This window comes from Leopardus geoffroyi, chromosome B1, assembly GCF_018350155.1.
Source record: "Leopardus geoffroyi isolate Oge1 chromosome B1, O.geoffroyi_Oge1_pat1.0, whole genome shotgun sequence".
Taxonomy (NCBI): Eukaryota; Metazoa; Chordata; class Mammalia; order Carnivora; family Felidae; genus Leopardus; species Leopardus geoffroyi.
The window spans coordinates 187,824,745-187,836,439 of NC_059327.1; the positions used below are offsets into that span (position 1 = coordinate 187,824,745).

At 40.8% G+C, this 11,695-nt stretch overlaps 1 protein-coding gene across 2 annotated transcripts in view; it reads left to right on the forward strand.

Moving 5' to 3' along the window:
• ADGRA3 (adhesion G protein-coupled receptor A3) overlaps nucleotides 1-11,695 on the forward strand; it is a 135,604-nt gene that overhangs the window by 119,756 nt on the left and 4,153 nt on the right. For both annotated transcript variants that reach the window (XM_045474388.1, XM_045474390.1), the window contains 2 exons: nucleotides 1,007-1,130; nucleotides 10,411-10,556. In XM_045474388.1, coding sequence (XP_045330344.1) covers nucleotides 1,007-1,130; nucleotides 10,411-10,556 — 270 coding nt within the window. The remainder of the gene's footprint in view (nucleotides 1-1,006; nucleotides 1,131-10,410; nucleotides 10,557-11,695) is intronic.

Genomic DNA, 11,695 nt, shown 5'->3' on the forward strand with positions numbered 1-11,695 from the left:
TGAGTTTTAACACCGTGCTATCCTTCCAAAGTAAAAGCAGTTCCTTGAGAACGCATCAAGCCTCCTTCATTTCATGCAGTTTGAGACATAAGTAATTAGTCCATGCGGTGGTAAATTCATCTTTTATAGCATCCAGTCTGTTTGTATCTGGGAAAGAACATGGGAGGGATGTGTTGGAGGCGGGGAGGTGAGGCTTGGGGACACCCGTGGGTGAGGTGAGCCGGAGGCCTCTTACCCGTAGCCGTGTTGTCCAGCTCCAGACTGTGGTGGTATGTCTGTTTTATGACTTTTTGCAGGTTGCGATATTCTTTATTTTAAAGATGGCATTTGTAAGAAAAGTTTGTGGCATTTCAGTGTGGGTTATGGTTTCTGTTAATTGGAGGCAGAGCTACAGAAACTTTTATTTTATGGTAGGAACTAGAGGGATTTGCTAAGCAGAAATTCACTTCACAAGAGGTTTTGCTAGAATGTATTTTCCTTTTTAAGCTGGACATATATGGCATTTCTTGACATTTAGTTAAGAAACAAAAGGAGATTTTGATGTTAAAAAAAGAAAGATTTCAGCATTTTGTTATGAAAGGCCAGGAAGAAATGCACTGGGCATTTAGACGCGTTATCCTAGTAGGTCAGAAAAAGTAGAGATTGGCACCTTGCAGAAACCTCTAGGAAGCAAACAAGTAATCCCGCCGTCAGAAGACATCATAACTAACAGAAGCCCAGATATTTCTTATTATGGAGAATTTGTTTAGCCTTTCGTGGGTGCAGTAGTCCCATAAACGACTTGTCTCTTTTGGTCATAAAGTTAAATGTTAAGACACTGTATTGACTTAAATGTCTCAAATCCTGTGTGTGTGTGATAGTGTACGTATTCTAAGTAAAATGTTTAAGCATGAAACATTTACATTTGCCCTTTTGTGCTGCTGGAATTGCTAACTTGTGGATGAATATCATAGTATCCCGCTTCACATGGACTAGCCTGAATATTAATGTTTCTTTCTTTTAACAGTCTGATTAGGATCAGTCTCAAGGGCTGGCATATGCTTGTGAACTTGTGCTTTCATATTTTCCTGACCTGTGTGGTCTTTGTGGGAGGAGTGACCCAAACCAGAAATGCCAGTATCTGCCAAGCGGTAAGTCAGAATGAAAAACTGGAATGGGGAAAAAAATACTGGTATTAGAAAGTAATTTCACGTTTTATTAACTGTAAAAGGAAAAAGGCTTCTTCAGGTTGTTTTTTCTTTAACGAAAGTTAAGCCAAGTGTCACTTACCAGATTTCAGGTTTTGAACTCTTAGTTCACAATTGAACACATGACTTAGGGAGCTTGTCTCTTTATGCTTGGGAATTCATTGCTACTTGTTATGTCTGTTATGATAGCAGACATCTATTAAAAAAATTATAAGACCCTGACTTCAGCTAAGAGAAAAGTGTGTTTTCTGACAGTAGAGTTTTAAAAATTATTTCACCTATTTATGACAAAAATAGGAACTTCAAAAAGATTTAACTGGAAGATATAAAAATCAGAAACTTGTGAGGTGTGGTAAATATGAAAAATTTAAAAATATTCAACTTTTGGGGCTCCCGGGTGGCTGAGTCAGTTAGGTGTCCAATTTTGGCTCAGGTCATGATCTCGCGGCTCGTGGGTTCGAGCCCCCCATCGGGCTCTGTGCTGGATCATCAGCTCACAGCCTGGAGCCTGCTTCAGATTCAGTCTCTGTCTCTCTCTGCACCACCCCCTCTCTCTCAAAATATAAACAAACATTAAAAAAGCATGTTTAAAAATATGCAACTTGTAACTTCAGATAAGTAAATTATTATATGTAAGCTTAGTACAGTATTCTTGTAGGATAAGTATAAAAAAACCCAAAATTATTCAACATATGAATAGACATAAAATTCTCCATATTTCCTATATTTGCATATTTTTTTCTGTATGCATGATAGCAAGTGGTGCCATATCGTAATTAAGAGTCCAGACTGCCTGGATTTGGATCTCAGGTTTACTGTTTACTGTTTTGATGGGCAGTTTATTTAACGTTTGTTTTTTTAAGTTTATTTTATTTTGAAAGAGACAGAGCAAAAGCAGGGGAGGGTTAGAGAGAGAAAGGGACAGAGGATCGGAAGTGGGCTCCATCCTGACAGCAGAGAGCCCGATGTGGGGCTTGAACTCACAAATTGTGAGATCATGACCTGAGCCAAAGTTGGACGCTTAACAGACCAAGCCACCCAGGCACCCCTAACTTTGTTAATTGCAAAAAACATATAACAAAAAGATACACCCTCTTCATAAACTTTTAAGTGTCAGTTTAAATATAAGTACAATGTTGTATAGCAGATTTCTACAACTTTTTCATCTTGCATGACTGAAACCTGTTTTAGCATGACTAAAATGCTGTATCTGTTAAACAGCAACTTCCTGCTCCCCTCTCCTCCCAGCTCTGGGCCACCTCTGTTTCACTTTCTGCCTCTATGAGCTTGACCACTTAGCTACCTCATCCAAATGGACTCATGCAGTATTTATCCTTCTGCAACTGACTGGCTCATTTCACTTCGTGTAAAGTCCTTCAGTGAGGTTCATGCATGTTGTAGCATGGGATAGGATTTCCTTCCTTTTTATGGCTGAATAGTATTCCATTGTATGGACGCACCACATTTTCTTTATCCATTTACCAGTTGATGGACATGTAAGTTATTTCCATCTCTTGGCTGTTGTGAATAATGTTACAGTGAACATGGGGGGTGCAGATGTCTCTTTAAGATCCTGTGATTTCAGTGTTTAGCTTTTCTGTGTTCCAGTTTTCTCACCCATAAATTGGGGATAATAATTGAGTTATCAGATTATGTGATTATTTATATACGAAAAATCCTACAGTAATTCACAGATAAATTATTTGAAGTAATGGGAAGGTTTAGCCAAGGGGGAACATACAGGAGTTTGATGCTAGCTTGCAGAAATAGAACTCTGAGAAAACATAATTAATGTGAAGGTGCCATTTATGTGGCATCAGAGAATATCAGGTACCAAGAAATAATAAAAGATGTTTGCGATTTACAGGCAAAATTGTAATAAAGTATTAAAAGAAGACCTAAGTAAATGGAAAGATATACTAGGCTGAAGGAGAGGAAGTTTTAATATCAGAAAAGTGGTGGTTCCTCTGAAATTAATATATACATTAATTTTTTTTTTTACGAAACTCAGTAAGATGGTTTTTAAATCTACATTAAAAGCAAAGGACCGAAGATAAAGATAGCCAGGACTTTTCTGCACGGGAAGAGTAGAGCAAGAAGACTGCCCTTCTGATCATCAGAGCTTGTGAGGCTCTTGTCATGAACACCGAGGCATTTGGTGTGGGGAGAAGGACACAGACCAGTACAAGCAGAAGGGAGACCCCAAGGCAGACCCACGTGGAACTTTGGTGTGAGACTGAGGCTGCACGCCTCATCAGTTAGGGAAAGAGAGACCTCTCTGCAGTAAAATAAAAAGGAGCTGGGAAAATCCACATGGAAAAACATTACAGTTGTGCCTTATAAGATGTCAATTCTGGGTGGATTAAAAACTAACATGGCCAAGGCAAAATGCTAAAATTCATAGTGGGAAATATCACCATTCTTGGGATAAGGGATTTCTTAATTATGACACTAAAAGGCATTGACTAGAATTGTAACTGAATTAAAAATAAGAGCTTTTGGGGCGCCTGGGTGGCGCAGTCGGTTAAGCGTCCGACTTCAGCCAGGTCACGATCTCGCGGTCTGTGAGTTCGAGCCCCGCGTCAGGCTCTGGGCTGATGGCTCAGAGCCTGGAGCCTGTTTCCGATTCTGTGTCTCCCTCTCTCTCTGCCCCTCCCCCGTTCATGCTCTGTCTCTCTCTGTCCCAAAAATAAACGTTGGAAAAAAAAAAAAATTAAAAAAAAAAAAAAAAAAAATAAGAGCTTTTGTTAATTAAGATTCCTTAATGAAAGTGGAAGGACAAGCTAACAAATTGGAAGACGCTGTTCCTTTTTTTGTTTGTTCTTTTTATTTATTTTTTTTACTCTCAATTTGGTTAACATACAGTCTAGTCTTGACCTCAGGAGTAGATTCCCGTGATTCGTCACTTACATACAACACCCAGTGCTCATCCCAACAAGTGCCTTCTTTAATGCCGATCACCCATTTTCCCCTCTCCCCTGGCCTCCACCCCCCCCCCCCCCCCATCAACCCTCAGTTTGTTCTATTTAAGAGTCTCTTATGGTTTGCCTCCCTCTCTGTTTTTATCTTATTTTTCCCTCCCTTCATCTATGATCATCTGGTGAGTTTCTCAAATTCCAGATGAGTGAAATCCTAGGAGACCTAGAAGGCATTCTTCTTAATACATACCACCGAAAGGACATTAGGATAAAAAATACATTAAAAACTGTAATCAATGAGAATGTCCCAACCGACCCAGTAGAAAAAGTGGTGAGAGTGGACAGGCTTTTCATAGAGGAGAATGTATACACTGAGGGAGTCCGTATACACGGGAAGAGGTACTCAGCAGCATGGGTGGTCATGGAGATGCAAATTAAGACAATGTGGTAATCTTTATGCCTTTTCCGTCAGCAGAAATCAAGCCTGACACTGCCGGGTCATGAAGAACATGTGGGTCCACATGTTTTATACATAGTGGGCGGGAATGTAAGTGGATGATTTGGGGAGGCTTTGCCATCTGAAGTTACACATGCACACACCTTGAGACCCAGCAGCCCCGCTCCTGGAATCAGAGAGTGAGCTTGCCCGTAGGCAACAGGCGCACGTGCGCATGTGTACGTACATGTGTAGGAGTATACGCATGCACATGAATATTCATAGCAGCGCTGTGCACAATAGAAAAAACCTGGACGCAACCCAAATGCCCATCGGTGAGAGAGCGGATGAATAAACTGTGATAGCATGCAGCAGTCAGAACTAATGAATTACAACAATGTGTAACAATATGGGTAAGTCTTAGGAACATACGTGAAAAAATTAAGTCCCATAAATTACATCCACCCCGCCGTCTTTTTTTGTAAAGAAAAAAGTAATATGGGAACAGCTCGCTTTTAATGGAAATGTGTAGATGTGGTAAAGCTGAGGAAGGAAGGCAAAGAGATGGTAAACATAAGGTATAGGGTGGTTACCTGGGGTGAAGGGGATTATATTATTTGATACAGGTTTTGATCAAGGTCTCACCTTTTGATCAAGATTCCTAGATGCTTGCAAACAGTAACTAATTAAATAAAAGCAGGCCATGCTTGGTCTCGTCATTAGAATGTGTCTTGAACCTAAAGCTGGCCATTAATCTAGTATTGTAGAGCTGACCTCCAACTGACAATAGGGGTGTGTATAAGAATCATGGAGAGGATTAAGGAACTCAGGAGTACCTGGTATACAGAAGGTTCTGGTAGATAGTAGCTATTATTACTGCTGTCACTAGTGACAAAATCACCTCTCAGCTGTGCAGAATGTTTCTGTTGTAGGCCATTAGTGTACATTGAGAAACAAACGTGATTGGAGCCTACGACAGGTCAGCTAATGGGACTTGGGTCAACTGAATCCATGCACAGAAGATAGTCTCCTGTTTTCTCAGTCCTTCCCCGCTTCTGATTTCTCTTCATCTTGTTTGGGGGCCTCAGTTTTACTGTTACTGTTTGAGAGATACCGCCCCTCCCCTCCCCTCATTATCATACGGTACTTATTACATTTCCATCATGCTTCCGAAACTTTGCAGTCGACTGGTGTTTACCTGTTTACTGACTCTGGACTCGATGCTCTGCAGGGGCAGGAATCCCCTGGATTTGATTCACCCGTGTTTATCCAGGGATCAGCCCAGGACCTGACCCAGAGTAGGTGATACTAGATGCTTATTAGCAAGTACTTACGGGGTGAACGAACAGAAAAAGGCCTTTGTTTACAAATAGTAGAAAACATTCAACCCTGGAGCCATCCTGAGCATGGGCTGTTAGGAGCGCGCTCAGCGCATGGTGGTAGTGGTAGTCTCACTTTTGTCTAAAAATATTCATTGTTTTCACAAAGCAGACACATTTATTTCGCTAAGGAGATGAATAGAAAGAGGGCTTTGTGAAGATGACTGCCTTTCGTTGCCCTGGATGACATTTTATACCATTTTTAGAAAGAAAAGGAGACGAATTTGCATGGAGTATCCGGGACCTCTACACTGAAGGTCCATTACGTAATTATTTATTTTTTAAAAAGGGAAAGGCAAGTCTTTAGTGTTTTCGTATGTCGATTCTTCTGTTTTTACAGTGTTCTCCCCTTCTTCTATGAAAGACAGACATTCTTGCTGCTTCTGACTCAGACATGCCTGGTTTTGCTTTGCTGTTGTGATAGTTCAGTTAGGAGCCAGCTGAGCAGGGGGGTTGGTAGAAGGCCTTCAGGACTGTCTTGGGGTTCTGGACACTAGTAGGTAGGTTCAAATTCGGTATCTGCCAGAATGACTAGTATGACTACCCGCTTAACCTGGTAGGGACTTAATGCTTCTTCTGTACAATAATGGGTTGGGCTAATTAAATGATCATCAAGGTTCCTCCAGCGGAAACCCTAAGGTTCTAAAATGGAACCCTAAGTGTACGTATCTTACATGCAGTTTGATATGTGTACCTGATCAATGTACTTTTATGTTTCTTATCTCCCTTTTTAGTGCTCATATATTTTATGAGCGGCAAGAACAGGTTCTAATATAGGTTCCACCCCACAGTGATTGGTTGAGGTTACTCAAGGTGCCACTAGGCACCAGCCAGGTCCTTCCCACTCTGTCTGTTCCAGGGGGTACCGTGGGTACATTCTACAGCCTTTTACTCTCTTTGGCAGAAGGAGTCGAAGGGAGAATAAGAAGCTGAGTGACAGAGGAGCCAGGGCTGTTGACTCCCAGTTGGAAAGGTTCTGGGTTCTGGGTCATGATGCACTGCCGGATAATTGTTTGATAATTAATCTTCTGTCCTTGGTTTCCCTGGTTTTCCTTAGAAAAGATTTGGCTGGATCTTACCTAAGTCCCCTTGTTCCTCTACCATTCCATCCATGATTTAATCTATTAAGCACAGTGCTGGCTGACCTTCTCTGGTGTCCTTTTGTATCTCTTGTCTAGAGTTCTTCTGCAATGACACGTGAAATGCCTTGGGGAAATTTAATCAGTGAATATTAAGAGAGTCGACTTGCCAACTACTGCAAATGTGTTATCTTAACTTTCATGTTAACCCTGGGAGGTACTTCTTACTCATCTATTTTGTCAATACAGAAATTGAGTCGTAGGGATTTGAAACCGCTTGCCCCAAATCAAGGGCTGTTAGGTGGCAGAGGTGTGATTCAGATGCCAGTCTCTCTGACTCGGGTGGCCCTCCCCCCTCACCACTGTGCTTTACTGTTCAGTGAAGACACACAGCACAATAGAAGGGGCGTGGGACTTGGAAGCCAACAGGTGTGGTTGGGACATTGGGAGGATAAATGGAAGCACGTACAAATTGTCTAAATACGTTTTTTGGCACATAGCAGGCATTCAGTAGTGGAAACTATTATTATTTCGTATGTATTCATACATTATTATATGAATATTAAAGATAATTTTTTTGCACACTTGCTGTACATGCTGTAATATCTTAGGTTTATTGGTGGTTAAAAATATGGTTGTTATAATGTTTGGTCTGTAGTTTGTGAGTGTGGTTAGGTAGCCTATATATAAAGTGCAACTCTTTTTTTCTTTCTTTTTAAGTTTTTATTTTTTTATTTATTTTGAGAGAGGAAAAGAGAGAGGATCCCAAGCAGGCTCTGCAGTGTCAGCACAGAGCCTGACACGGGGCTTGAACTCACAAACTGTGAGATCATGACCTAGCTGAAATCAGGAGTCGGACGCTTAACCGACTGAGCCACACAGGTTCCCCTAAAGGGCAACTCTTTAGGATGATTATTTTATATCCATTTTACAGCTTTGGAAATTGATATCCTGAGATCAGGTGACCTCACTAATCATTTGCATGCCCTATAAATTAGATTACTTATTCCCAAACTTTACAAACTTTCCCCTTGTATTTCTAATTTTTTTTAATGCTTATTTATTTTTGAGAGAGAGAGAGTGTGTGTGTGTGTGAGCTGGGGGAGGGCAGAGAGAGAGCGAGACAGAATCTGAAGCAGGCTCCAGGGTCTGAGCTGTTAGCACAGAGCCAGACATGGGGCTCGAACTCAGGAACCACAAGATCATGATCTGAGCCGAAGTTGGACGTTCAAGCAACTAAGCAACCCAGGTGCCCCTCCACATGCATTTCTAATGCATGTGGAAGAAATTTGACAGTGAGATTGTATTTCAAGGGTCTGATAGAGAGTACAGTAGGAAGTACCCCATTTCAAAAGCTAGGAATACCCTCTCTGCCAGTTTTCAGTCTCTCCTTTATTCCAGTTCTTGTGCAATATCAGGAGATTTCCTTCCATAATGGTTATTAGGAGACATCAGGCTCCTAAAATTCTGCTATTGGTAATATTTGACTGAAGGCTTCGGTAATTTCAAGCATGAATACTTCTGGAAATTTTGAAATGCCGTAGAAAACACTTCAAAATCTAAAGGTTGAGTTTTCCCTCTTGGATCTAAAACAAGAAAATGCTCCATCCTGCACCTCCTATGTTGAAAACATTTTTACTCCTATTTTTTAAACTTACTTCACAGCTCAGTCTCATTCTTCTGACCTCAGCATCACTCGTAAAGCCTACCATTGTGATTTGTCTTGAATGTTTTGGCGTCTGTGTACCAAATTCATTTATACTATTTTTACGTCTAGTATTTGGTGCAACTCCAGATAGCTTAAGGTTTATTTTCTGCTTTTTGTTCCACTTTCCTCTGTGAATTTTGCTTTTACAGTACAGTCAGTAAAACTAATGGAAGCCAAGGAACCACTCTTCTCCTTACAAAGAAAATCAATCTGAGTTTTCTCATTTGGCCAAGCTGGATCCACTCTGCCGGCCCTTCCAAAGCCAGTGTAAGGTTCAGGCTGGACAGTGACTACCCTCGTTTTTGTCCTGCACAATAAGACTTGGGTTTTCATTTACCAGATTTTGGCGCTCACTGGTTCTCATTAAAGTTTCTGGGCAACAATCTAAATGCATGTATTATTGACGCAGGTTTGGTGATGGCAGTCAGATCGATTCTCTTGAGATCGGAGAGCCATCTTTTTAGAATGAAAAAATTTTTCTTGAAGATTTTCATTAATAGGATGTTACCTGTGATAATTGTTTAAAAAGGAAAGATTAAAATATGGTGGTTAGATAAGAAAGCTGAATTATGTCCTTGATGCCTCAGTGACACACTTATTTTTCTTAAAATGGATTTTAAGGCTTTCTTAGCCCCAGTACATAGCCTCACCTAGAATTTGATCTTCAACTAGAGTTGCTTCACACTCAAGTCACATGGTAAACATACCCTCCATCACCCCTCTGAGGGAAGAAACTTAATTAGTATGACCATTACATGTGCTACAGTTACCTGCTCTTAAATGGGTACCTATTGTGTCTTAAATATTGTAACCATATAGTCCCCACAAAATTGCTAGAGATGGTTATTGATAATCTTCCCACTCTTCAAATGAGGAAAATTAATTTAGAGAGGTGACATTATTTACTTAAAAGCACACTCTTAATAGTAATAATTAAAATACAGATACCATTTTTCTTGATTACTTACCATATGCCAGGCAATGTGCAAAATGCTTTATGTAGGCTTTCTTAGTTAGTCTCCCACTACTTTCATATCTCTCTCTGTTTACCAATGAAGAAACCAATGTTTGAGATGTTATGTGACTCTGCTAAGGTATCATAGCAGGTAAGGGGTGGATCCTGGTTTTAAAACCAGGCAGAAGTTGTTGATTCTAGACCTCACCCTCTTAACCACCAGTGTATTACCTTGCTGTCTTACTGTCACCGTATATAGTAAATACTTCTGAATTAGAACAACTCCATTCTGTCACACTAAAGCTTATTCTCTGTGTATTGTGACTTTCACTCTCTGGTTACCCTTGCCTTCTACGTTCTTCCTTAAAACGGGCCTTCGAAACTGAACTCTAATTTATGACATTGCATCCCTGACACACACACCTTTGGTTTAAAGATATTGAAAAGCCAATTCTGTGGTGTATGAAGGGTTTTCTTGGGTACAAATTGTATGTAGTGTGTGGGCCTCCGAGATCCAAATGTTGGTTTGTCTGTTAGGGGACATAACCCTCTGTCACATGTCTGTTAGGGTCCTCTGTTCGATTCGTGGGTAGAGGAACTGATCTTTAGAAGATACTGTCATACTGGTTTTGAATCATATTTTTGGAAGTTACTTACCAGTTATTTTTGGTACACCTTGGTGGCAGCTACTACTGGGGAATTTTTTTTTTCCTTTTAGCTTACATATAGTCTTCAATCTTCTTTCTAGATTGGAATAATTCTTCATTATTCCACTCTTGCTACAGTACTATGGGTGGGAGTGACGGCTCGAAATATCTACAAACAAGTCACTAGAAAGGCTAAAAGATGCCAGGATCCTGATGAACTACCACCTCCACCAAGACCAATGCTCAGGTATTTGGTATCTTTGTTCACTGTTTTATAGCAAATGTTCATGAAACATCAGTTTAGCTGAAGCTTCATCATAACCAAACAATTCTGAGTAAGTTTTGGGGAGTACATAATGGACTTGGAAGCCGGGCTTCCTGGGTTTGGGCACTGGCTGCACAGCTGTCCAGCTGGAAGCCCTTCGTGAGGTTGTACCCTCTCCGTGCCTTCCTCTCTCATCTACAAAGTGGGACTAAATAAGTGCCGTAATGTGTGAAGCACATCTAATCGGCTCTAAGAAAATGTTAACTGTTTTTATCTCCTTGAGGCCATGTCAGAGATTTTTAACCTACTTAAGTGTGTTTCAATTTAATGATTCCCTACAAAGGACAACATAGTTTTGGAGTTACACCTTTCTTCACAATTATAAGAAGAAAATAATGGATTATCGTGCTGGATGAGTAAAAATTGACCAATGGTGATTGAGTTTACTGAATGCTGGCTGTGTACTTGGCACAGGACCAGAGACTTAAGCTGTCCTGCCTTTGAGGGGTTTACAGTCTGCGTGAGGAGACCGTAAAGAACCAGCTGCAGGCTGTGTAAGAAGGTTACACAGTGGAGATACGGTCTTTTGAAACTGCAAACAAAGGCACCATTAATTTGGGGGGATGGTGTTAGGAAGTATTGACCATTAGTGATGATCCTTCATTAGGGATTAGAGCAAAAGGGAGAGGGGACACTCCAGATACAGGATTATGTGGTGAGTGAGCTGAGGAAACTTCAAGAAATGCAGTTTGACGGGAACCTACGGTATGTGGTGGAGAGTTGCCGGAATTCCGAGTGAAAGTTCCATTTCAGGCCTTTGGAAGCCATGTTAAAATGTGGGCAGCCATTGGAGACTTACCTAAGGGAGTGGCCTGACTAGTTTTCTCTTTAGAAGGACAGCTTTGCATTAATATAGAGTAAAAACTGGAGAGCCTGAGAGTAAGGAATTCTGCTGAGGTCATTAGGGTGGTCCCCATGAGGACTGAAACCAGAACAGCATCATGGAGAATAGAGGGTGTGTGTGTTGAAGACAGTTGAGGCAACTTCTCTAGGGTTGATGGCCAACTGGATTTAAAACGTGTGGGAGGGAGAGAATTCCAAGATGGTTACAAATTGCTCTA